Source organism: Phyllopteryx taeniolatus, chromosome 19 (genome assembly GCF_024500385.1).
Source record: "Phyllopteryx taeniolatus isolate TA_2022b chromosome 19, UOR_Ptae_1.2, whole genome shotgun sequence".
Lineage (NCBI taxonomy): Eukaryota > Metazoa > Chordata > Actinopteri > Syngnathiformes > Syngnathidae > Phyllopteryx > Phyllopteryx taeniolatus.
The window spans coordinates 1,931,210-1,958,753 of record NC_084520.1 but is presented as its reverse complement, the minus strand read 5'-3'; the positions used below and the strand labels follow the sequence as shown (position 1 = coordinate 1,958,753).

Genomic DNA, 27,544 nt, shown 5'->3' with positions numbered 1-27,544 from the left:
TGAAACCCCTGTCGCCTCCTCTTCACCCCCCACTGGACCAGAAGAACCTATGCAACTAGACAGGACCCGGTTAGACCCCCAGGAATGACAGCGGTGCTTCACTCAGCAACTATGCATCTATTGTGGACAGACTGGTCACTTCATTTCTCACATCAAAAGACCGGGCTCACCACGACCTGAGAGCGTCATGGTGAGCCAAACCAACACCTCGCAAAGCTCTCCCTCCCGTATGACCCGTATGTTTCCGAATGTATTCTTGGCTCCGTCCGCAACACACCAGTCTCTGCCCTCATTGACTCCGGCGCTGATGACAATTTCATCCATGAGGGCTTAGCATGTCAGCTCCAGCTTCCCATCGAGCCCCTCCCGGCACCTAAGAAGGTCATGGCTCTGGATGACTGGATGACTCATCTCCATGTCACCCGCCAAACTGCACCATTCAACCTGCTCATTTCTGGCAATCACTGCCAAACACTCCAGTTATTTATCAACCATTCCCCAGAGGCGCCACTTGTCCTCAGCCTTCCTTGGCTCAAAAAACACAACCCTGACATAGATTGGACCCACCTGTCTATCATTGGTTGGAGTCACTTCTGTCCTTCCCACTGTCTGCTTTCGGCCGTCCCGTCCTCCAGCATACCTTAGCCACCGGTTACACCTACTGATCTCTCCCAAGTCCCAGAAGATTATCACGATCTATCTCCTGTGTTCAGCAAGGACCTCGCCATCTCTCTTCCCCCCACCGCCCCTATGACTGCTCCATTGACCTTTTGCCGGGAGCCTCTCTTCCCTCCAGCCACCTCTTAAATCTTTCCCGTCACGAAACATAGGCTATGGAAAGTTATATCAGTGACTCCCTCACTTCTGGACTCATTCGGCCCTCTTCGTCCCCCGTGGGGGCTGGTTTCTTTTTTGTTGAAAAGAAACCTACCATTCTCCACCCCTGCACTGACTTCCGAGGCCTCAACAACATCCATCCATCCATCCATTTTCTGAGCCGCTTCTCCTCACAAGGGTCGTGGGCGTGCTGGACCCTATCCCAGCTATCATTGGGCAGGAGGCGGGGTACACCCTGAACTGGTTGTCCGCCAACCGCAGGGCACATACAAACAAACAACCATTCGCACTCACATTCACACCTACGGGCAATTTAGAGTTGTCAATCAACCTAGCACGCATGTTTTTGGGATGTGGGAGGAAACCGGAGTGCCCGGAGAAAACCCACGCAGGCACGGGGAGAACATGCAAACTCCACACAGGGATTGAACCCCGGTCCTCCGAACTGTGAGGCAGATGCTCTAACCACCGTGCAATCTTGCATCATTAAATTCGATTTATTTATTTTTTTAAATCTATCCATGACATCAAACAAGACAGTTCTTATTGTTCCACTGAATCGGCACATGTGAGCTTGTGTACTGGTGCGAAACACAATTGCACTGGTGCGAGGCAGGAGGAAATAATGTATAAAGTACAGAGAATGTCCAAAGTTTGGGATCATATCACACTAAAAAAAGAAGATATCGTGCAATGCGTCTACTGCAATGCAGAACTGGCTTACAAAACTGCTCATCTATGGTAAAGTAAAATTGTTAGCTACTTTACTGTAGCTTACCACGACTGGATAGAATGAATTGTAATCCTTCCACAGGTGGTCAAGCATAGACACAGCCACCAGTGCACTTTCAATCATTTTATTGAATAAACGATAAAAAAACAACAAATAATAAGCACTTTCATTCACAAGCTGCTGATAGCCACCACTTGTGCTGAGTAACTCAAACCCCAGACTGGCTAATGGTTAGCCCTTTAACAGCCAGCGCAATCAATTCTCAGTACCGCCTATCCTGTTCAGGGTCATGGGGTGCTGGAGCCCATCCCAGCTGACTTCGGGTGAAAGGCGGACTACACTCTAAACTGGTCGCCAGTCAGTAGCAGGGCACATATGGACACGGACAACCACTCACACTCACATTCACACCGTCATTGAGTGGGAACTGAATGCACACTGCCTGCACCGAAGTCAGACGAATGCGCCACTACATCAGTGACCACAGCACACTCCATACGCTCAATCGTTGACTCTGATGTCACTCAGCAGGCCAGGCCCTGCCTTTTGAGGGAACACATATTCACACAGTCACAGATACGACAGTAAAAAATGTAAGGATGGTGACCCCAAGTGGACAAAAATAAGACCTCCTCCTCACATAAAATAAATATATGGCTGCTACTTTGTGGATTTTCGTCTAATGAAGGGCCGTTTGCAACGTAACCCATGCAATGAGGGACTACGTCTCTCTGTCAGGCCAATATCATCAGCTGTCCAAACGTTAAACAGTTTGTGAAGAAGATATTAATGGTTGTAGGCAGTACCAAAAGTAGATGGTATGAAGGCACGATCAGAGTTTGAAGTTTCATCCATAATGACCAACAGGCATCTAAAGGAAGAGAGAAGAAAAACATTAGAAGAGGCAAAATGGGTGATTAACTTGATCCATCCATCTAATGATCTACAAAAATCAGACTCAGAAATTGCATTATTAACCAACAGAAAATACATATACATACAATATATGTAAAACAAAAATAAACTACATAAAAAAAACTAAGTAATACAAAATAAAAATACAGTGGATATAAAAAGCCTGTTCTAATGCCAGGTTTCTGTGATATAAAAAGTGAGACCAAGATAAATAATTTCCACCCTTAATTATAACCTGTAAAACTCAATTGAAAGAAAAAATATTTTTAAGAGGGGAAGTAAAAATAAACAACAAAGATACCGTGGTTGCACACATGTGCACATCCTCTTATAACTGGGATGTGAATGTGTTCAGAATTAACAAATCACATTCAAACTCATGTTAAATGAGAGTCAGCACACAAATGTCACAATTTAAAGTGCCTCTGGTTAACCCCAAATAAAGTTCAGATGTCCTAGTATGCTTTTCCTGACATTTCTCTCGTCACTTCTTGTAGCACAAAACAGTGGTCCATCGAAAGCTTCCACAATATCAGACCAGAGGTATCTGTCAGGAGAAGGGTACAAAACCATTCCCAAGGCATTATTGAATAGATCATGGGAGACAGTAAAAACACTTATCAAGTCGTGAAAATATGGCACAGCAGTTACTTCACCAAGAACTTGATTAAAGACGAAAAGAAAACTGATCAGGGAAGCTGCCAAGAAGCCGACAGCAACATTGAAGGAGCTGCATGAATTTCTGACAGTACTGGCTTAACCTCAACTTTAGTCCATGTGACAGCAATCTCCCATCTTCTTTATATGTATGTGCCATAGAGTAGGTAGAGCGTTTTTGCGAAATAAGAGTGGGCAAATATTGCCACATCAAGATATGTATCGGAGTCAAATTTTCATTTTATTTGGCAAATGTAGTGGAGTAAAAATGAAATATATGCCAGAAATATAAATAACAGCGTAAGGTACAGATATGTGAACATTTCACTTAAGTATGGTAATAAAGTATTTGTACTCTGTTACATTACAAAACTGAAATATAGGGAGTCTGTGTTATCTGTATAATTGAGATTTTTAATTATCCTATGGCCTCTTTTTGCATTATGGATAGTGATTGTAGTAAACATTTTTAAATACAGTATTGCCTCAAACCTCCACACAATAATTTAATGTGATAAAACAAGTGAACAGTCCAGAGAATTAGGAATGTTTTGTGGTTCAGAGTAGATTTCTCCGACAACAACAAAAATATTTAATTATACTAATTGCAGTGTTTTCGGTATATTGAAAATACTCCATCAATTTAATATAATTAATTAATTGTTTGGGACCCAATACTGACCCCTGGGGGATGCCACAAGGGTATCCAATCAGGTGGATGAATATTATCCCAACTTTAAAAATGGTTTCCTGTCTGTTAATTCATTTCTCACCCACTGCAATATTATGTCCCTGATACCTTGCTGTTGCAGTGCTGTGGAGTTGGCATGTTCTCCCTGTGCCTGGGTGGGTTTTCTCCGGGTACTCCGGTTTCTTCCCACATCCCGAAAACATGCATTAATTGGAGACTCTAAATGATATGAATCCGTACTGATTATCAGCAAGTAATTCATGCTTGTCTATTGTGTACACTGTTATTGAATATTTTTTCTAGAATTTTTGAAACTTGTGGAAGTAAGGAAGGCGACGTGTAATTTGTGAAGTGTTGTCTATCCCTAGTTTTATACCGCGGTACAACTTAAGAGAGACTTTTTAAAATTTAATTTTATTTATTTATTTTGTTAAATAACCACACTGGTTGCAAGTTATGGTTGACAAATCTGTTTATATTTTACAGGTTTGAAGTTATGGGGCTGGAAAAGAACAATCATGCCTCAACTTTACGATTAACCCCTTCCCTGCGGAGTTGGCCACGCCCACTTTTGGGGCTTATTTGGAGGCCTTAATATTTTGTAAACATATTTTTGACAGAATTGTTTGCCCATGGATTTCATTACAGCAAGTGGTCACCATGGCCAAGTTCTGTAAAATCCACCAAGATGTTTGGTGGGCACCGGTTACTGCTTCACGCTAGCACCACCTGGATTACCTAAAAAAGTGAAATGTTGTGAGCTCTAGCTAGCATAGTACAGAAGAGTCTGCCCATGGAATTCATGGTTGAGTTCTATTCAAGAGATGTCCCTTGACAATACCAATTGGTAAATTCCATTGTTCTTCAATTCTGCAGGGAGAAAAAGGGTCCAATGAGGAGGTGATAGGTGCCAACGTCTATGTTCTGACCACACACATTCCAGGCAGAATCACTGTCTCAGAAGAAACTCCGGAAGCGATGCTGGTTTAATGCCTTAACTGTTTATTTTAAACATAAAATGCATGGGCAACTCATGAGAAATGCCCTTTGAGACCAGGTTTTATCAAAACGAACACATGCAAATATCCATGCGATCTAAAACCAGCAGACATTCCAACAGCTTCTTCTCTCTTTCCATCAACCTCTTAAATAGCTGACTAAAGTCCAAGATGTTTCCTTTTGAACATAGGAAACATATCAGGAACATATCACACCAACATGACTGCGTTGTCTTTCCGTTTTTCTTTTTCTTTTTTCCCCATGACATAATCCATGCATTGACATAATCCGGTGCCTTAGGCTTTACGTACACCGAGGGGTAGAAACAGCACACAGCACATATCAAAACGGTTTAAAAGGAGTTTATGGGGTTTACATGAATGAAGTGTAGCCCAGCCCTTTTTCATCCCTTGTCCATTTTAGGGACTTTGATGTTTTACACCAAACACAAATCAGTTCAAATCAAAGGTTACGGGGCTGAAATTTGCCCACACAAATTTTCATCCATCCATCCAGCCATTTTCTGTACATCTTATCTTCACCAGAGTCACGGTTGTGCTGGAGCCTATCCCAGCTATCTTTGGGCGAGAGGCAGGGTACACCCTGAACTGCCAGCCACATAATTCTGAACAAGTTAAACTTTAAAATGTCATCTGGGCGTAATGTCCAAGTGATTAGAATCAGGAGATTGTGCAAAAAAAAATAATTTAAAAATGATTTGGTCTCTGGTTTTTGGTGGATTAGGGGTGTAAATACACCTCCATTCATTCAGTATTCATAGGAAAAGCATTTAAACTATATTGAAAAATATGATTTATAATGGGAATAAATGGTGCCACAAAACAGATAAGAGATAATAGTGTATAGTCAATGTTTAGCTCCTATTTCCAATAACTTAAACATTGCACCACAGTCTCATTTTAAATTTTAACTTGTTCAAAACTGTTGTTCAAAAATTTCAGCTCTCTATCCTTTAATTTTAACTAATTTTGATGGAAAACTTCAAAGTCCCAAAGATTTCCCAAAAATGGACAAGGGATGGATAAGAGCTGGACTACACTTCATTCATGTAAACCCATCCATCCATCCATTTTCTACCGCTTATATGAGGTCGCGTCGCGGGGGCAGTAGCTGTAGCAGGGATGCCCAGACTTCCCTCTCCCCAGCCACTTCATCCAGCTCTTCCGGGGGGATCCCGAGGCGTTCCCAGGCCAGCCGAAAGACGTAGTCTCTCCAGCGTGTCCTGGGTCGTCCCCGGGGTCTCCTCCCGGTGGGACATGCCCAGAACACCTCACCAGGGAGGGGTACGGAAGGCATCCGATTCAGATGCCTCAGCCACCTCATCTGGCTCCTCTTGATGTGGAGGAGCAGCGACTCTACTCTGAGGTCCTCCCAGATGACCGAGCTTCTCACCCTATCTCTCAGGGAGAGCCCGGACACCCTGCGGAGGAAACTCATTTCGGCCTATTGTATCCGGGATCTTGTTCTTTCGGACCCACAGCTCGTGACCATAGGTGAGGGTAGGAACGTAGATCGACCGGTAAATTGACAGCTTTGCCTTTCGGTAAACCCCCTAACTTAATTTTAAATTACTGTCTGTATTGATATGTGCTGTTTCTACCCTTAGGTGTCAGTAAAACCTAGGGCATGGAATTCAATGCCTGGATGACGTTATGTTGAAAAGAAAAAAATGCAAAGACAACGTAGTAACATTGGTGTGATCGGTTCCTGCAATCTACTGTCCTTTCTTACGTTCCAAAGGAAGCACCATTTTATCTCTTTCTGACCAAATGACGCAATCCTCAAAGGTTATGGAAAGGTGGTATATAGGTTAAAATACTGTAGCTGATTAGAAGATTTGAACTTCAGAATCAGAATCATCTTTATTTGCCAAGTATATCCAAAAAACACACAAGGAATTTGTCTCCGGTAGTTGGAGCTACTCTAGTCCGACAACAGACAGTCAATTGACAGAGAACACTTTTGAGACATAAAGACATTGAGAAAAACAATCACTGAGCAATAAAGGGTTGCCAATTATCTGGTAATCCTGGTACATTATTTATTTATTTATTTTGACAATTGTGCAAAAAGATGCAGAGTCCTCTAGCACTTAGAGCAGTTCAAATCACTAATATTGCAATAGTCTGGTGCAATGACCATTGCGCAAAGGGCGCCGAGACTTCAAGCGAGTACTACGATAGTCTGGGACAATGTTGATTGTGCAAATGTTGCAGATACTCCTCAGTCAGTGTGCAAATGGACCAAATTCTACTCTGGCATGAGTGGCCAGTATTGGTCAACAACAGATATGCAAATAGTGCAACGTGGTGAGACTACGACAGTGAGTGCACGAGTAATATATAATTGGCCCGACAGAAATGTGACAACAAACTAAAGTCAACAAGACAAAAAATTGCCAGCATGTTGCAATGGAATTGTAGGTTAAGTGTTTAAGAAGTTGATTGCAAGAAAGCTGTTGGAATGTCTGCTAGTTCTAGTTTGCATTGATCGATAGCGCATACCTCAGGGAAGGAGCTGGAAGAACCGGTGGCCGGGATGTGGAGGGTCCGAGAGGATTTTGCATGCTCTTGTCTTAGTTCTGGCAGCTTGCAAGTCCCCTAGGGCGGGTAGGGGGGTACCGACAATCCTTTCAGCAGTTTTTACTGTCCGTTGCAGTCGGAGTTTGTCCTTTTTTGTAGCAGCACCAAACCAGACTGTGATGGAAGAAAACAGGACTGATTCGATGACCGCTGTGTAGATCTGCCTCAGCAGCTCCTGTGGCAGGCCGTGCTTTCTCAGAAGTCGCAGGAAGTACATCCTCCGCTGGGCCTTTTTGAGGACAGAGTTGATGTTGATCGCCCACTTCAGATCCTGAGAGACTGTAATTCCCAGGAACTTGAAGGTCTCGACGGTTGACACAAGGCAGCTGGACAGCGTGAGGGGCAGCTCTGGCGAAGGATGCCTCCTGAAGTCCACGATCATCTCTACAGTCTTGAGCGTGTTCAGCTCCAGGTTGTGTCGGCCGCACCACAGCTCCGGCCGCTCCGCTTCCTGTCGATATGCAGACTCGTCACCGTCCTTGATGAGGCCGATGACAGTGGTGTCATCTGCAAACTTCAGGAGTTTGACAGCCGGGTGCGTTGAGGTGCAGTCGTTCGTGTGGAGAGAGAAGAGCAGCGGAGAGAGGACACAACCTTGGGGCGCCCCAGTGCTGATGCTGCGTGTGGATGAGGTGGTCTCTCCCAGCCTCACCTGCTGTGTCCTGCCCGTCAGGAAGCTGTAAATCCACTGGCAGATGGCAGGTGAGACGCTGAGCTGGAGAAGCTTGGAGGAAAGGAGTTCAGGGATGATGGTGTTGAACGCTGAGCTGAAGTCCACACTTCCGGCCGTATGTCGTGCTCAAAAATGAAAGCACTGACTGACCGAAGAGATCTGTGTATCGCCGCAGTGTATCTATTGCTATTCCTAAAGCCTGTCTATGTCTGTCACAGCTAATATGAAATTGAATTTGTCAACCTGAATCTGAAATGATGAAACTGAATGTTAAAAGATACAATTAAAATTTTCATTGCGGATAAAATAATCACTTTCACTTTCACTTTATTGGACTTCAGTTCCAAAGTAATACATTCAATTTCAAATTATACTATTCAGATTCACTTTTTAAATGTAACAGTTCAAATAAAAAAATACAAATTCAAATTCTGTTTTTTAAATTCACGTCGGTTAGCCGGGCAGCTACAGCGTGCTGGCGTATCAAGTGCTCATATATATATCTATGTGGAGAGCTATTTTGAAATGATTACGCCGACATTAACCGTTCGTTGTCTTAATTAAAGAGACACTACAAGTAAATAAATAACATTCAGTACATATTGGCTGGCAACCTGTTCAGGGTGTACCTCGCCTCCTGCCCGATGATAGCTGGGATAGGCTCCAGCACGCCCGCGACCCTGGTGAGGAGAAGCGGCTCGGAAAATGGTTGGATGGATGGATACGGTAAATAGGATTTTTTGATGAAAATAAACAATGACATCAATCACAAACGCTATTAGATTTGTGATTAGATGATCGAGGACGTGGAGGCGGAACTTCCGCCGACAACAGATTTTCACCTTACACTGCAGAGCAGACAACTAGTTTATAGTTTACATCAAAGTGTTATGCACCAAGTCAATGATCGTACCACAGTGCGAGTAAAAGCAAAACATAGATCCTTCTGTTCATCCATACCAAGGCGGCTCTCAAACTGAAAATAATACGTAAATACAGGTCTAAGTTTTCTACGCAAATTTGGGACGTAACCTGAATTGTTCATAAACTGGGTCATTTGTAACCTGAGATTCCACTGGGTGTATCCTATATATATATATATATATATATATATATATATATATATATGTGTGTGTGTGTGTGTGTGTGTGTGTGAGATAAAGTGGGACACTGAGAGGACTGAGGAGAGGCAAAAGGAATACATTGAGATGCGACACAGGGCAAAGGTAGAGGTGACAAAGGCCAAACAAGAGGCATATGATGACACATATGGCAGGTTGGACACTAAAGAAGGAGAAAAAGGATCTCTACAGGCTAGCCAGACAGAGGGATAGAGATGGGAAGGATGTGCAACAGGTTAGGGTGATTAAGGATAGAGATGGAAATATGTTGACTGGTGCCAGCAGTGTGCTAGCTAGATGGAAAGAATACTTCGAGGAGTTGATGAATGAGGAAAATGAGAGAGAAGGAAGAGTAGAAGAGGCAAGTGTGGTGGACCAGGAAGTGGCAATGATTAGTAAGGGGGAAGTTAGAAAAGCATAAAAGAGGATGGAAAATGGAAAGGCAGTTGGTCCTGATGACATTCCTGTGGCGGTGTCGAAGCATCTAGGAGAGGTGGATGTGGAGTTTTTGACCAGCTCGTTGTCCATTTATAAGAACAAGGAATAAAGTTGATGAGATGCATTTTTTTGTCTTGAGGATGTTGATGGAAAAGTACAGAGAAGGTCAGAAGGAGCGACATTGTGTCTTTGTAGATCTAGAGAAAGCCTATGACAGAGTACCGAGAGAAGAACTGCGGTACTGCATGCGGAGGTCTGGAGTGGCAGAGAGGTATGTTAGAATAATACAGGACATGTACGAGGGCAGCAGAACAGCGGTGAGGTGTGCTGTAGGTGTGACAGACGAATTTAAGGTGGAGGTGGGACTGCATCAGGGATCAGACTTCGATGGTTTGGGCACGTCCAGAGGATAAATAGTGAGTATATTGGTAGTAGGATGATGAGGATGGAGCTGCCAGGCAAGAGAGATAGAGGAAAGAGAAGGTTGATGGATGTCGTGAGGGAAGACATGAGGGCAGTTGGTGTTCGAGAGGAGAATGCAGGAGATAGGCTTACATGGAAAAGGATGACGCACTGTGGCAATCCCTAAAGGTACAAGCCGAAAGGAAAATAAGATATATATATATATATATATATATAATAAACGAGGATATGCCAATGCAGCCCTATGGGGGGCACAAGTCAGTGCAAACTGTAGGCCGGTCCCAAGCCCGGATAAATGCAGAGGGTTGCGTCAGGAAGGGCATCCGGCTTAAAACCTTGCCAAACAAATATGAGCGTTCATCCAAAGAATTCCATACCGGATCGGTCGTGGCCCGGGTTAACAACATCCGCCACCGGCGGTGTAAACCTGCAGGGCGCTGTTGGAAATTCAGCTAGTGTGGGTCGAAGTCAAAGAAGAAGAAGAAGAGGTGGAAAGCGGGTTCTTCGGCAGAAAGAGAAGAGGAAAACACAGAGCCTAGAACTGAATGTGGGGACTTTGAATGTTGGGACTATGACAGGAAAATCTCGGGAGTTGGTTGACATGATGATTAGGAGAAAGGTTGATATATTGTGTGTCCAGGAGACCAGGTGGAAAGGCAGTAAGGCTAGAAGTTTAGGGGCAGGGTTTAAATTATTTTACCATGGTGTAGATGGGAAGAGAAATGGAGTCGGGGTTATTTTAAAAGAAGAGTTGGCTAAGAATGTCTTGGAGGTGAAAAGAGTATCAGATCGAGTGATGAGGCTGAAATTTGAAATTGAGGGTGTTATGTGTAATGTGATTAGTGGCTATGCCCCACAGGTAGGATGTGACCTAGAGGTGAAAGAGAAATTCTGGAAGGACCTAGATGATGTAGTTCTGAGCATCCCAGACAGAGAGAGAGTCGTAATTGGTGCAGATTGTAATGGACATGTTGGTGAAGGGAATAGGGGTGATGAAGAAGTGATGGGTAAGTACGGCATCCAGGAAAGGAACTTGGAGGGACAGATGGTGGTAGACTTTGCAACAAGGATGCAAATGGCTGTAGTGAACACTTTTTTCCAGAAGAGGCACGAACATAGGGTGACCTACAAGAGCGGAGGTAGAAGCACACAGGTGGATTACATCTTGTGCAGACGATGTAATCTGAAGGAGGTTACCAACTGTAAGGTAGTGGTAGGGGAGAGTGTGGCTAGACAGCATAGGATGGTGGTGTGTAAGATGACTCTGGTGGTGGGGAGGAAAATTAGGAAGACAAAGGCAGAGAAGAGAACCATGTGGTGGAAGCTGAGACAGGACGAGTGTTGTGCAGCTTTTCGGGAAGAGGTGATACAGGCTCTCGGTGGACGGGAACAGCTTCCAGAAGACTGGACCACTGCAGCCAAGGTGATCAGAGAAGCAGGCAGGAGAGTACTTGGTGTATCTTCTGGCAGGAAAAGAGAGAAGGAGACTTGGTGGTGGAACCTCACAGTACAGGAAATCATACAAGGAAAACGGTTAGCTAAGAAGAAGTGGGACACTGAGAGGACCGAGGAGAGGCGAAAGGAATACATTGAGATGCGACACAGGGCAAAGGTAGAGGTGGCAAAGGCAAAACAAGAGGCATATGATGACATGTATGGCAGGTTGGACACTAAAGAAGGAGAAAAGGATCTATACAGGCTGGCCAGACAGAGGGATAGAGATGGGAAGGATGTGCAGCAGGTTAGGGTGATTAAGGATAGAGATGGAAATATGTTGACTGGTCCCAGCAGTGTGCTAGGTAGATGGAAAGAATACTTCGAGGAGTTGATGAATGAGGAAAATGATAGAGAAGGGAGAGTAGAAGAGGCAAGTGTGGTGGACCAGGAAGTGGCAATGATTAGTAAGGGGTAAGTTAGAAAGGCATTAAAGAGAATGAAAAATGGAAAGGCAGTTGGTCCTGATGACATTCCTGTGGAGGTATGGAAGCATCTAGGAGAGGTGGCTGTGGAGTTTTTGACCAGCTTGTTCAATAGAATTCTAGTGCGTGAGAAGATGCCTGAGGAATGGAGGAAAAATGTACTGGTGCCCATTTTTAAGAACAAAGGTGATGTGCAGAGCTGTGGCAACTATAGAGGAATAAAGTTGATGAGCCACACAATGAAGTTATGGGAAAGAGTAGTGGAGGCTAGACTCAGGACAGAAGTGAGTATTTGCGAGCAACAGTATGGTTTCATGCCTAGAAAGAGTACCACAGAGGCATTATTTGCCTTGAGCATGTTGATGGAAAAGTACAGAGAAGGTCAGAAGGAGCTACATTGTGTCTTTGTAGATCTAGAGAAAGCCTATGACAGAGTACCCAGAGAGGAACTGTGGTACTGCATGTGGAAGTCTGGAGTGGCAGAGAAGTATGTTAGAATAATACAGGACATGTACGAGGGCAGCAGAACAGCGGTGAGGTGTGCTGTCGGTGTGACAGAAGAATTTAAGGTGGACGTGGGACTGCATCAGGGATCAGCCCTGAGCATCTTCCTTTTTGCAGTGGTGATGGATAGGCTGACAGATGAGGTTAGACGGGAATCCCCGTGGACCATGATGTTTGCAGATGACATTGTGATCTGCAGTGAAAGCAGGGAGCAGGTGGAGGAACAGTTAGAAAGATGGAGGCATGCACTGGAAAGAAGAGGAATGAAGATTAGCCGAAGTAAAACAGAATATATGTGCATGAATGAGAGGGGTGGTGGGGGAAGAATGAGGCTACAGGGAGAAGAGATGGCAAGGGTAGAGGACTTTAAATACTTGGGGTCAACCGTCCAGAGCAATGGTGAGTGCGGTCAGGAAGTGAAGAAACGGGTCCAAGCAGGTTGGAACGGGTGGAGGAAGGTGTCAGGTGTGTTATGTGACAGAAGAGTCTCTGCTAGGATGAAGGACAAAGTTTATAAAACAGTGGTGAGGCCCGCCATGATGTATGGATTAGAGACAGTGGCACTGAAGAGAAAACAGGAAGCAGAGCTGGAGGTGGCGGAAATGAAGATGTTCAGGTTCGCTCTCGGAGTGACCAGGTTGGATAAAATTAGAAATGAGCTCATCAGAGGGACAGCCAAGGTTCGATGTTTTGGAGACAAAGTTAGAGAGAGCAGACTTCAATGGTTTGGACACATCCAGAGGAGAGAGAGTGAGTATATTGGTAGAAGGATGATGAGGATGGAGCTGCCAGGCAAGAGAGCTAGAGGAAGACCAAAGAGAAGGTTGATGGATGTCGTGAGGGAAGACATGAGGGCAGTTGGTGTTCGAGAGGAGGATGCAGGAGATAGGCTTGGATGGAAAAGGATGACGCGCTGTGGCGACCCCTAAAGGTACAAGCCGAAAGGAAAAGAAAAGATATATATATATATATATAATAAACGAGGATATGCCACCAATAAGCCTTTTTGGGATTAGTTCCCCCAAAAAAAGATTAAAGAAAAAAGAATTTGAAAAAAGGCACAAATATGGGGGGGTGGGGGTGGGGGGTTCACTGTACACACTTCATAATAATAATAATAATAATGAAGAATTGCTTTGAAAATCATTGCAGACAATACACCATCATGTATGTCTTGCTCACCCAAGCAAACCATTAGTATGTTAATTTAGCTAGCAAAAACAAAATGTTCTATTCCATTCACTCAGGGAGCTTCCATTGCATTGCTGATTATGGTATAGATTAGCATAGCCTGTAAAGAAAAGATGACATCACTAATACAGGCTGTACTAATTAAAGCCAGAACCATCATGTCCATAGGCGCCAGCTCCCCACAACCCTTTTGAGGACAGGCACAGAAAATGGATGGATGGATGGATGGATGGATGGATGGATGGATGGATGAATGGATGGACGGACCAACATGTGCTTTTGGAAAATACAGCATCTAATTAAATGGTTACATCCTAATGTTGAACAACAATCTTGGCTGGAACTAGAACAGATAGGCTGTAATAGCACCAAAGTTTCAGACCTCCCATTTATCAGCGCAAGTCTCAAATGCCACATTTGTTTTAATCAGAATCAGAATCATCTTTATTTGCCAAGTATGTCCAAAAAACACACAATGAATTTGTCTCCGGTAATTGGAGCCGCTCTAGTAAGACAACAGAATCCAATTATTGCTGCCACTTTCTCTGCTTGGCTGCAAAGTCTAGAAACCACACAATCTCAGTTAGAACCATATCATTCCTCCCCAATCTGGGACAATCGCGATTTTGAGATTAACAAAACACCCCTTTCCTGCAGCACATGGGAACAAAGTGGAATTGACTGCCATCCATCCATCCATCCATTTTCTACCGCTTATCTGAGGTCGGGTCGCGGGAGCAGTAGCTTTAGCAGGGATGCCCAGACTTCTCCCCAGCCACTTCATCCAGCTCTTCCGGGGGGATCCTGAGGCGTTCCCAGGCCAGCCGAAGGATGTAGTCTCTCCAGCGTGTCCTGGGTCGTCCCCGGGGTCTCCTCCCAGTGGGACGTGCCCGGAACACCTCACCGGGGAGGCGTCCGGGAGGCATCTGAATCAGATGCCCCAGAAACCTCATCTGGCTCCTCTCGATGTGGAGGAGCAGTGGCTCGACTCTGAGATCCTCCCGGATGACCGAGCTTCTCACCCTATCTCTCAGGGAGAGCCCGGACACCCTGCGGAGGAAACTCATTTCGGCCTATTGTATCCGGGATCTTGTTCTTTCGGACCCACAGCTCGTGACCATAGGTGAGGGTAGGAACGTAGATCGACCGGTAAATCAAGAGCTTCGCCTTTCGGCTTAGCTCCTTCTTTCCCACAATGGATCGATACAAAGTCCGCATCACTGCAGATGCTGCACCGATCCGCCTGTCGATCTCCCGTTCCATTCTTCCCTCACTCGTGAACAACACCCCAAGATACTTGAACTCCTCCTCTTTGGGCAGGATCTCATCCACGACCTGGAGAGGGCACGCCACCCTTTTCCGAATGAAGACCATGGTCTCAGATTTGGAGGTGCTGATTCTCATCCCAGCCACTTCACACTCAGCTGCGAACTGCTCCAGTGAGAGTTGGAGGTCACGGCTTGATGAAGCCAACAGAACCACATCATCTGCAAAAACCAGAGATGCAATACTGAGGCCACCAACCCGGACCCCCTCTACGCCTCGGCTGCGCCTAGAAATTCTGTCCATGAAAGTTATGAACAGAATCGGTGACAAAGGGCAGCCTTGTTGGAGTCCAACCCTCACCGGAAAGGAGTCCGACTTACTGCCGGATATGCGGACCAAACTCTGACTCTGGTCATACAGGGACCGAACAGCCCGGAATTGACTGCCTATATCACTTATTCAAAAATAATGTATTCACGTCACATGAAAGCTTATTCCAAGAATTTCAAATTCGAGATGGTAACTTCCTTCAATACTATAAAGTTAGAACAATAATCCTAAAAAGACTCTCAACACATGCGAATACTTTAGAACTACCCGTTTCTGTTCAGAAAATAGTAGAACTACTTCCACAAAACAAAAAACTCCTTTCAAAAGTCTACAAATTAATCTCAAGTACTAATTTAATACACTTACCAATTGCAAAATGGGTAAAACACCTCTCAGTGTCCACTGACATTGATTAATGGGCAAAAATCTGAAGAAACACATTCCCAAAGACAAAAAACAGTAATTTACAGTTCAAAGTACTCCATAGATCACACGTTACGCAATATAGAATGCATAAATGGGCTATTCAAAATCAAATATATGCACTCATTGTACTGAAAACGCTCTAGACACTGATTTACATACTCTTTGGGATTGTACACCCGTACAGCGCTTCTGGTCACTACTTACACAGAAACTTTCCTCAGTTTTTAACTGTAGGATTCCAATTTCTCCTAATCTTTGTCTGCTGGGTGATTTAAAAGTTATAGCTCTTCCAAATAAACATGTCCCAACCTCCACTGAACCTCAGCCACCAGCAGCACCACTCGAGCTCGACCTGGATCTAGACGAATACCACGATCTCTCCCCAGTTTTGTGTAAGGATGTGGCCATCACTCTCCCCTCCACCGCCCTTATGACTGCACCATCGACCTCCTTCCTGGAGCCCTTCTCCCATCAAGTCGCCTCATCAACCTTTCCGACCCTGAAAAGATTGCCATGGAGAACTACATTCTTGACTCCCTACCCTCTGGACTCATCCGACCCTCTTCATCCTCCGTGGGGTGTGGTTTCTTCTTTGTTGGAAAAGGTTCCACTCTCCGCCCCTACATTAACTTCCGTGGACTCAATGACATCACCATCAAGAATAAATCCCTGCTGCCCCTCATTGACCTTTCATTGGGGTCTCTGCTCCAAACTCACCTGTAATTATGGAATCACCCGAACCCTCCAATTCCTCCAGCAAGAACTCTGGTGGCCCAGCCTAGCAAAAGACATCCGGGAGTTTTTCCTAGCCTGCTCTGTCTATGCCCGAGGAAAAGCCTCACATCAGCCCCCAGCTGGTCTGCTGGATTTGCCTTGGACTTCATTAACAGCCTACACCCCTCTAAAGGTAACACCGTCATTCTTACCATCATAGTTTGCTTTTCCAAGTGTGTCCACTACCTACCCCTTCCCAAGTTACCCTCTGCTCTTGAGACCGCTAAACGTCTCGTCCTTCACGTGTACAAACTTCACGGAATACCCATAGACATTGTCTCGGACCGAGGTCCAACGGCCAGACCGAGCGGGCAAATCAAAATCTGGAGTCTGCTCTTCCTTGCGTTGCCGCACGCAATCCAGCCTCCTGGAGTACCTATATCCAGTTGGTTGAATATGCCCATAACTCCTTCACCACCACCGCCACTTATGTCTCCCTTCATGGTATACTATGGTTTCCAACCCCCTCTGTTTAAGGAGCAGGAGCATTCCGGTGTCGGTTCCTTCGGTGAGGGAGCACCTGCGGCGGATCCGAACAATTTGGAAGGACATCAGGGCAGCTCTCACTCATTCGGTCGAAAGGAACAAGTGGTTGGCTGATCTTCATCGCTCTCCTATATACAAGGTGGGTCAGATGTTGTGGCTCTCCTTCTTTGACCTCCCTCTCCAAACAGAATCACGGCACTGTTTATTGGACCTTTCCCGGTTACCAAAGTCATCAATCCCACCTCTGTACAGTTAAAGTTACCCCAGCCCCTCAGGATCCATCCCACGTTACATGTATCTCTGCTCAAGCCTCCAGTGCTTTTAGCTCTCCAGCCGTACCCCCCTATGGCCCCCCGTGTCATCAACTCCCATCCTGCCTTGACAGCATCACGCATCCTGGATGTGCGGGTGTGGTTATGGCCCGGAGGAAAGTTCCTGGATATCTCGTAAGCTCATCCTGGATGACTCTCATCAGGGATTTTTATGTGGCCCACCCTGGGAAGCCTGGGAGGATGCCAGGAGGCGTCCATTGAGGGGCGGCGGGGTTGGGGGGTGTACTGTGATGATCTGTGCCCTGTAGTTCCTCTGCGGAGCATGGGTGGCACTTTGTTCCTCTTTTTTCTCTCTCACGAGCTCTATTCACCTCCTGACCCACCCCAACCACTTTGCCAAACTCACTCACCTGCTCACGCTCCAGTCTCCTGCATGCTCCCTGTTCCTTTGGAGCCATGCCTTGGAACTCTCGACCTCGCGCTATCCTCAATAAATCCGCTTCCAACTGTTTCCTCTGTCTCCGTCGGCTTTTCGGTCCAGTCTAATCCCATTTGGTTACCAACCGTCACATAAAATCCAATAAACGTTGTTCATATATCACTATTACCAACCTTTCAATCAATATGTTGTGAATTTCCTCTTACAGATCGTGATTCAAGGAGAATAATTTACTTATTTTCAATAATAAAATGCACATTTAAAATTTCTGTGCAATGAACCATTTTTTAATGTTAATTACACTCATTAAGACAAGCAGAAGTATCATATCGAAAATCTATTTTTTCCATTTGTATGTCAATTTTATTTGTTTTTACTTTGAAAATGGGTCAATTTGACATAACGGGAGGGTTAAAGAACTTTAGGAGAGGAAACAAACCTAACCATGTGAGCACAACCGCACAGTAGAGAGAGAACATCTACTGTTTTTTTTCTCGGTCAAGGAGGTTTTTTGATCATCATCATCATGGTTTAATTGTTAATTTTTTGTTCAATTGTGGTGAGAATTCAAAATCAATCCACACATTGAGTCCTTCTAAAATATCAAATCGTTCAAAAAGAATCCCTGTTATTTACAATGTGCTAAATCAAAAGAAAAATATAAATCTAATGTTACACCTATTTCACCTACTCAGCTACGCAGAAGTTCCATACTGAAAATAAAATAAAATAAAACCACTAAAAAAAAAACCAATCTTTTTAAAACAAGTCAATTTGACCCACAACATAGCAGGAGGGTAAAGGTCAGCACCGTGAGAGTACTTAATTCATATTACTAATATTCATATATGTTTCCAATATTCTGAAAATACTGTTGAATGTATGTTTGAATCTAATTCAGCAGCGGTCTTATAAATTCATCGCTTATGTCCCTTCATTCTTGTTTACTTCTGTTTTCTTTCACTTTTGATGTTGTTTACTTTCTGTTTGACTATTGGACGGTTTGTGTTTTTTAACTAAAGGACCCAACATTTCCAATGACTACACAATTCACATCAGCATACCTCAGCTCATCAAGTCAAATGGTTTCACAGTAAATGCAATCATAATTGATGCATGGTACATATAAAATATAATATAAACATCATACCCCATCATAACAAAAGTCACAAAATTATTCACCCATACTTTACTCGATATAATAATTGTGTTAAGTTGAAAATGTTGACTTACCAGGCACATGTATGATATCCTACTTGCAACTCAGCCCTGCTTGTGCAGCATGTTGCTTTGCTGGGCTGCTCAGACTGCTCACGCGTTGTGTGTGACTGGAGCCGACAGCTCCACCTTTTAAAATGTATCTATGCACCGCAAGCTCAAGGCGCTCAACTTGTCAACACAAGGAATTTAGCTCACGAGCGTTGAGCTCATTCTTTTGCGTAAAAAAAAATAGTGGTCAAGATGAAATTTGGAATATTAAGAAATGAATTTACATAGTGACGAGTGAGGGAGCAGGGACAGGGCTCATATGCTTTAAATGCCTTGTACTGTAAGCATATCGGCAGAAGGAAGAAATCTAAAGAAAATGAAGAACACTTTATACGGCAGTCAACATAATGAGGCATTTGTATGTAATTGGGTCATTTTCATATAATTTGATATATAATGGTAAAGACATGGTGCAATGAATTTCCTTGAAAATCAATTAATTTTACTCATATGGGCACGCCCGCGACCCTTGTGAGGATAAGTGGTACAGAAAATGGATGGATGGATGGAATATTTGAAGTGTTGGCAATTGTTATCCCTTAAAAGGTCATAAAAAAAATTCTTAAGTAATATTTTTAGGTATCCGGAATGAAGTTTCATGATTTGCAACATGTTTTATGAAGCTGCAAATTACATTTTTGGATATGCTCCCATTTTTTAATATGCCTTTTCCATGAAAACTAACATAAATGCATCTTATCGTCTTCAGAGTTCCTTTTTTTTTTTTTTGGTTCTTTAACAAACGATCCTTCTTTGTCACTCAAGATGTCTTTACCGTTACTCATTATGTTATTGCACAACACCACAGGGATCTGTGAGCTGAAGTGCCAGCATGAGGCGAACATTTTGCATTCGCACACGGGGCAAACAGCAAAATAAATAGTGTTATTTCTGATATATGAATGAATATGTATGAATTTGTGAACGTGTCGAAAGTATTGCATATTTTTACCGTTATTACAATTGTATAAAGACAAGAGAGTAATCGGTTTAATGAGTTCGGATCATTTATGCACTTGTAACCGTCGAGTTTGAAGGGCAACACATATAAATTGAGCAACTCACACAATTTTTATGAAGCCGTTTGTCTTAACCATGAACCACTTTTGTCTTTACCATTATGCAAGAAGTGTATTTCAATGGCCAACCCCCATTTGCTCTGTCAATAAGGATTTCCTTTACTATGAATGGCTAAAATGTTAAATCATCAATAGCTTTTTGAAAATAGCACTTTAAGTGTGGCTCTTTCAGCATGGTAGACATTTACCCATATAAAACCATGGTGGCATAAAAAAATTTGCTAAATTAGAATTTTGAGAGTCTTTACTGTATTGATCGAAATATAAGAAAATGACAAATATTTCCTCTTTGTTGCTTAATTCATAGTTCAGGAGATGGTGGTGGCCACATGATTTTTTTTCTCCTCGTTTTAGTGCTCTACCTGCCAATAAAAACATCTTTCCTTCCCAGTTGTGATTAAAAAAAAAAAAATGTAATTCAATTTTATTTTACTACATCCGTTGGTGTGTGTATTCTGAACTTCCCCTGGCATTTCCCCTTTAAGCATGTCATGGAATCTGTGCCCTTTGTGATTCAGTTCTATGGTCAGGAAGCCTCCACAACTCATCTCTGTTCATTATTCCTGTTGGCTCTGGAAATCCTTTTAAGGGATCTTTGCCATGCATCATCTATTCTCTCTCTCACCATCCCTAATTCCAGACACTTCATTTCAAGCAGCTGCTCAAGATGAACATAACCAAGCATTGAGCAGAACAAATTTGCATAATACGCACTGTATAATGTTACAGTACTCTTCATTTTTCTTTTTCATGAAGCATAAATCAGAGCCCCTCAAAATATTTTGAACTGTCAGGTATTTCTCACCACTCGTTGCAAACAAACCTCTCCAGTTGTCTCAGTTCTGAAGGGGGCCTTCTCCAGACTGCATGTTTCAGCTCTTCCAAAGACGTTCAACAGGATTTAGTGTTTTGGAAGCTGTGTTTGTAACTTACAACCCCAATTCCAATGAAGTTGGGATGTTGTGTTAAACATAAATAAAAACAGAATACAATGATTTCAAAATCCAGCATCTGTGATGGTATAGGGCTGTGTTAGTGCCAATGGCATGGGTAACGCACACATCTGTGAAGGCACCATTACTGCTGAAAGGTACATACAGGTTTTGGAGAAACATAGGCTGCCATCCAAGCAACGTCTTTTTCGCCCCTGCTTATTTCAGCAAGACAATGCCAAACCACATTCTGCACATGTTACAACAGTGTGGCTTCGTAGTAAAAGAGTGCAGGTACTAGACTGGCCTGCCTGCAGTCCAGACCTGTCTCCCATTGAAAATGTGTGGCGCATTATGAAGCGTAAAATAGGACAACGGAGACCCCGGACTGTTGAACAGCTGAAGCTGTACATCAAGCAAGAATGGGAAAGAATTCCACCAACAAAGCTTCAACAATTAGTGTCCTCAGTTCCCAAACGTTTACTGAATGTTGTTAAAAGAAAAGGGGATGTAACACAGTGGTAAACATGACCCTGTCCCAGCTTTTTTGGAACGTGTTGGAGCCATAAAATTCTAAGTTCATGATTAATTGCTAAAAACAAAGTTTATCAGTTGGAACATTAAATATCTTGTCTTTGTCTCACAGACAGGGACAATGACACCTGACAATGACTTACCACAATGACATGCGACAATGACAATGAACCGACAAGAAGTGAAGAAAAAACAGGGAACTAAATACAAACAGATTGGCGAGACAACGAGGAACACCTGGACAAGACACGAGTGGCTGGAGAGAGCTGATTGGTCGACACAAGGTAGGTTGACGAGAACAGGTGGACACAATAACTAAATGAGCACACGAAAAACCTGGAGCACAGGAAAACATGGAACAAAACTAAACACAACCCAAACCAAAACGCAGACCATGACACCTTTATCACTAACTAAATGTCTGTTAAACAGAGTGATGGAAAAGCAGATGCCATTTTCTTTTCAAAAGGATGCAGTGGATGGAAAATGACACGCAGATATACAATGAAACCTACATAGCTCTTGTTTTTGTAAAAAGAAAAATAATAATAATAATTGAAGCTGTATATCAAATATTCAAAGGCATTGCTTTACACAAAATATGAACTCTTGTTCTGTATTATGGCAGAAGACCCATCCATCCATTTTCCGAGCCGCTTCTCCTCACGAGGGTCACAGGCGTGCTGGAGCCTATCCCAGCTATCATCGGGCAGGAGGCGGGGTACACCCTGAACTGGTTGCCAGCCAATCGCAGGGCACATACAAACAAACAACCATTCGCACTCACATTAACACCTACGGGCAATTTAGAGTCCCCAATTCCGGAGAAAACCCACGCAGGCACGGGGAGAACATGCAAACTCCATACAGGCGGGGCTTGCGAGGATGTGTGTCACTCGCTGTCGTGTTGGTATCATTTGAATCACTTTACCGAGTCATGGCTAACAGCGCTTACGCCAGACATTTTCCTCCTTGCATGTTGTTTTTTATTTCCTGTATCCATTATTGCTGCTGAAACGATCCTGTAGAAACCCCCATACCGTAGTAACAGCCCATAACGTAATAACGGCCCATGAATGTAATAAATTTGGCTTTTTAAAAATGTAATAACTGGCCAATCATGTCATAAAAGTCCCGAACCTTTAACGTAATAACTATTGGATAATGACATATAACTTCTTATGTTATTGGATGATTATTACGTTATTGGCCTAGTAAAATAAATAAATATTTGTAAATGTAACAACTGAGCCCATAACCTAATATTAAATGACGTCATGGGACTATTAAATATTTTTAAAGTAAAATTTATTACGTTATGGGGAAAAAATAGTATGCACCTTCTGTCAAAATAATGGATGACCGGAAGTGATGTCACCAACTGGAACTGGCGTCATCAATTGTTGACGGAAGTGCTGTTGATGGAAACTGGAAGTGATGTCCCGGATATGGCATCATCGTTTGTTGCCGGACGTGACGTAAGTAACGTTAGTGGATGAGACGCCACCGACCTGAAGTGCTGTTGTTGCCGGAAGTCTAACCGGAAACCAGAAGGCGTTAATGTGACGGGAAATGGTGGTGTGGAACATGGTCCGCTCCATGTTTCAACATATCCAGACTAAATATGTTTAGAACATGCCCAAGACTTGTGTTGACCCCCTCAATAAACGCCACAACACTCTTCCACCAGTAGAGGGCCTCTCTTTTTTATTGTTTTTATTTTTATCCCAATGAAACAAACAACACCCTCTGAAGACATGCCCGGACATGTCCAAAGCAGTGACATAAAAAACTATGATTCAAAACTTACAATGACAACAGTTGCACAACTATGATCAGCAAGACACGAAGGGTTGTTGTCGCCGGAAGTTTTGTTGTCGGAAACCGGAAGTGATGTCGGTGGAAATACATGATGTCAGCAGATGTGACGACATCGGTTGTTGCCGGAAATCTAATCTGTCTCTGGGTGCCGCGGTCTTGGGGTCGCGACGGGGGCATCGGACTGAATTTCCGAACAGACCCCAAACACTAGGCTGAAGCTAGGATTCGTCGCCGACTTTATGATGTCACAGCGGGAAGCAGTTTTGTCTATAAGACAAGCGGACAAGAACTTTTGCGATCTCTTTTCCATGGGCATTTTTCTGAACCAAGCGGAGAGCCCAGCGCTGAACCATTTCCAAACTTGTTGTTTGACTTTTTAGTTTCGAATAAATTGTTACATTTTTCATCCGGCCTAATCATTGAAGTTTTACCTCGAGCAGAATAAAAGAACCGGGCAATAGAGGTTTGTACGGCTGGCAGGTTATACCCAGGCCGCAACTTATCTTTGTGCTCTTTTCCTAACCTCTAACAGAATAGACATAGAAAATTTCATACACTCCTAGCACCTGCAAGGGGCTCCCAGCCGGGCCCCTCAAGTGGGCCTCCAAGCGCCCCCCCACACTGCCAGTCACATATCCACACATTCTCAACACAGATCTGAAGATTCGTGTCAGAAAGATTAATTATCGTCCGGTATGAAGTCCTTTTTTCTCACAACATCTGAGAGTGATCTGTTTATAAACATATATGTTCTTATAAACAATCATAACTATATCACCTCATGTCCACTAAAGGCATATCTAGACATGTTCAGTGTCACGATACGATGCTGTTAATTTTAACTGGACCCAGAAGCAGGTGGAGGCTGAAGAAGTTTGTGGAGGATGGTTTATTGAGAAGAGATTCAGAGGCGGACCATTTGAGGCGTACTGGCCGGTCGTCGAGACAGGGAGCGTGCGGCAGGTGGTGGCGTGAGCAGGTGGATGGTTTGGTGGCATGGTGGAAGATGTCAGCAAGGCGGGGAACACGGAAGGAGCACTGAGGACAAGGAAGAACACGGAGGTCAGAAATATTGCGAGGACTAAGCGTAGCTTACGTATAAGTTGCGAGCCGGCGTACCACGGGTGAACGTTAATACTCTGGCAGTGGAGTCTTGGATCTGGTAGGCTTAAATGCAGGCGATGATGAAGGCTGATTGACAACAGGTGTGCGGCCGAGGCGGTACTGATTACTGGGGAGAGAGAGAGAGAGGGAGAGAGAGAGAGAGAGAGAGAGAGAGCGAGAGGGGCGCAAAGCGCCAGCCAAGCTCCAACAAGGGGACTGCAGTCCTGAACCGTCACAGTGATGTCATCGTCTATCCATATAGCAACATGTAAACAGAGCACACACTTGCACTTCAACAACAGTTCTTCCATTAGGGGCGTATTAATCATATTTCCAATCGGCATCTATAAGATTACAGGAGGCTTCTTGCCATGCCATGTTGAGCATAGAAAACCGAGTGTCATAAATCACAGGGGATTCCTATACTTATGTTTACGGGAAGTCATCCTTTAGAAACAACAGTACTTTATAGCATGAACGTCACAGTATTTAAACATTGTTATTTGCATGTTCATTAACAAATTACGGGTGATGCTTTTGTTACTTTCAATGTATAACTACACAAAGTCATATACATTACTCCTGATGCAATTATTCCGCTCATTTTACTACAGTACGATATTACACTACAACTACAAAACAAAACAACTACGGTATTTTCTGCTCAGTCCATCGTTTATTGTTTTTGACCTACGTATAGCTAGTGTACATTGTGTACGTGCATGCTCAGCTGTAAAAACATTTACCGCCTTTTTAAGGGTACAACAATGTTTGGAAACATTTGAAATATTATCAAAGCGTTTAGGCATCATAGTTTTTGGTATATTTTTGGTTTAAACCATCAATACATTGATGTCTTGAGAGATGACTGACCTGACTTCCAAGCCTTTCGAGATGCGAACCGTTTTTCATGCTATTTTACGGCATGACTTACACACAAAAGAAATTTGATATGATGGAATCGTGGATGTTAGTAAGTCAGCAGATGTGTAACGATCGCATTACTGATAATACGACAAATCTGTATTCTTGAAATGCTAAAATAAACATTTGTTGTTCAATGCCAGTCATGTAACATATGTGTTGTTAACACTCAGAAGATGCAGGAAACGTGGAAGTCGCGTTCTTTCAATTTAAAATGATAAAATACTGATTTTAGAAGTTCAAGTGCGAAAAACTAATTTATCGGCTGACCTGAAAAGTTCAAGCAAGTCAGCCTACACACTTGGCTCAGTTACACCAGTTCTGTCAAGAGGAATGGAGCAAAATTCCTGCCAATTATTGTGAGAAGCTTGTGGATGGATATCCAAAATGTTTGACTGAAGTCATACAGTATCAAGGCAATGGTACCAAATATTAAATATGAAATTAATGTAAACTTCTAGCTCCAAAGATAGTCATAAAAAATTGCCCCCCCAAAAATCCCTGTCTGATTATTTTGGCATTTAGCAAATAGAAATAATTTTGGTAATCCTAATTGACCTAAAAAGGAAAAGTTTGGTCTGATTTTATGTCAGACAGTGAATGAAAAAACATATTCAACTTTTTATATAGTGTAATGTATGTAAACATCTAGTTCAACTGTAAATTTGAAGATAGTTTGAAAGGCCTTCTCTCCATCTAATATATGCGCAAAGTGCACCAAAAATACCCCAGACACCTATTTTCATGCTACATGGCAATGCACACCAATTCAATGCTTTTGGACTTGGGTTCCGCAGAAACTCTCATATATTTTGAACTGTGGGATTCCAGTTTACCCGAGATTGTGCATACTTGGCGAATTAAGCGTAATCAACCTCCCAAATAAATATTCACAATCATTACCCGTTTCATTAGCTACCGCTAAGAAAATCCCCTCACTCACACTCTGGTCCGTTTATAATTTACCTAGCCACTCCCACCACACTTCAGTTGTACAACCGGGTTCACGACCCTTGTCCTGCATGCTTCTTCTCCTGTCCCTGTCCTGTCCTGTCCTATCTTGTCCTGTCCTTCCCTCACGGGGTGTCGCACTACTGCCCCATACAACACTCATATCTTATGTTTCATTGTTCTAGGTATATCTTTATTTACATTCCTCATCTTGTTTACAGTTAGTGCTTTGTCTTTTGTTGTCTTTTCTCACTCCTCTCTAGAAACCTTATTCTGTTCGACTGATCGACTCTGATTCTCAATAAATATCCATATATAGATAATATAATATATAAAATACTAAGAAACTACGGCGGCAGCTTAAAAGGCCCATCGTGACACAGTAAAACTGTGTACAGATACTCCTTTCTGCTTGACCTAACAGCCAAACAGGGCAAAATTAAAAAAAAAAGGGCAAGGAGCAGACATGACTAATAGAGATAAAATATACAAATACATTGAGAGAGGGAGGCTGATCACGACAGACAGAGATGGAGAGAGTATGCATGTATGTATAGTATGGTATAGGTTCAGTTGTTACATTTGCAAATCTATAACGGTGTATTTTTAATTATTTTTTTTTTTTACCAGGCCAATAACGTAATAATCAGCCTACAATGTAATAAGTTATTACGTTATTGGCCAAAGATTATTCCTTTATAAGACCAGGACCTTTATTACGTTATTGGCCAGTTATTACATTATGGGCCTATTACATTTTTAAAAGGGCAAAATTATTACATATGGGCCGTTTTTACTTTATGGGCTTCTACAGATGCAAATTTATGCACAATGCAAAGTTATCTTATTATCCCTCTCGGCCAGAGGTGGGTAGTAACGCGTTACATTTACTCCATTACATTTACTCAAGTAACATTTTGGATAAACTGTACTTGTCAGAGTACTTTAAATGCACCGTACTTTTTACTTTTACTTGAGTATTTATGTGAAGAAGGAGCGATACTTTTACTCCGTTAGAATGGTCGACATGTTGTTCGCTACTTTTATTCATCCATTCTTGCATGTGTGTGTTTATTTTTTGACTCCATCTTCGACTTCCGGATAGGGTGCGTGTTGCGCCAATCCAACGTGGTCACTAATGTCATTTGACTCCAATTCCCCAATCAGACGACACAAGGCAGTCACATGACCGCGCACGCAGCCAATCAAAATGACTCATTGTGGGGGGGGGGG

The 27,544-nt window shown here is 43.1% G+C and overlaps 1 protein-coding gene across 1 annotated transcript in view; it reads right to left on the bottom strand.

Annotated features, from left to right (window-relative positions):
- The window catches only part of chrm3b (cholinergic receptor, muscarinic 3b), a 47,111-nt gene extending 28,089 nt beyond the window's left edge, over positions 1–19,022 (bottom strand). The window contains exons 1-2 of the mRNA XM_061756277.1: positions 18,931–19,022; positions 2,377–2,441 (exon numbers count right to left, since the gene is read on the bottom strand). Coding sequence (XP_061612261.1) covers positions 2,377–2,425 — 49 coding nt within the window. The 5' untranslated portion in view covers positions 2,426–2,441; positions 18,931–19,022. The remainder of the gene's footprint in view (positions 1–2,376; positions 2,442–18,930) is intronic.
- Positions 19,023–27,544: the final 8,522 nt, after the last annotated feature.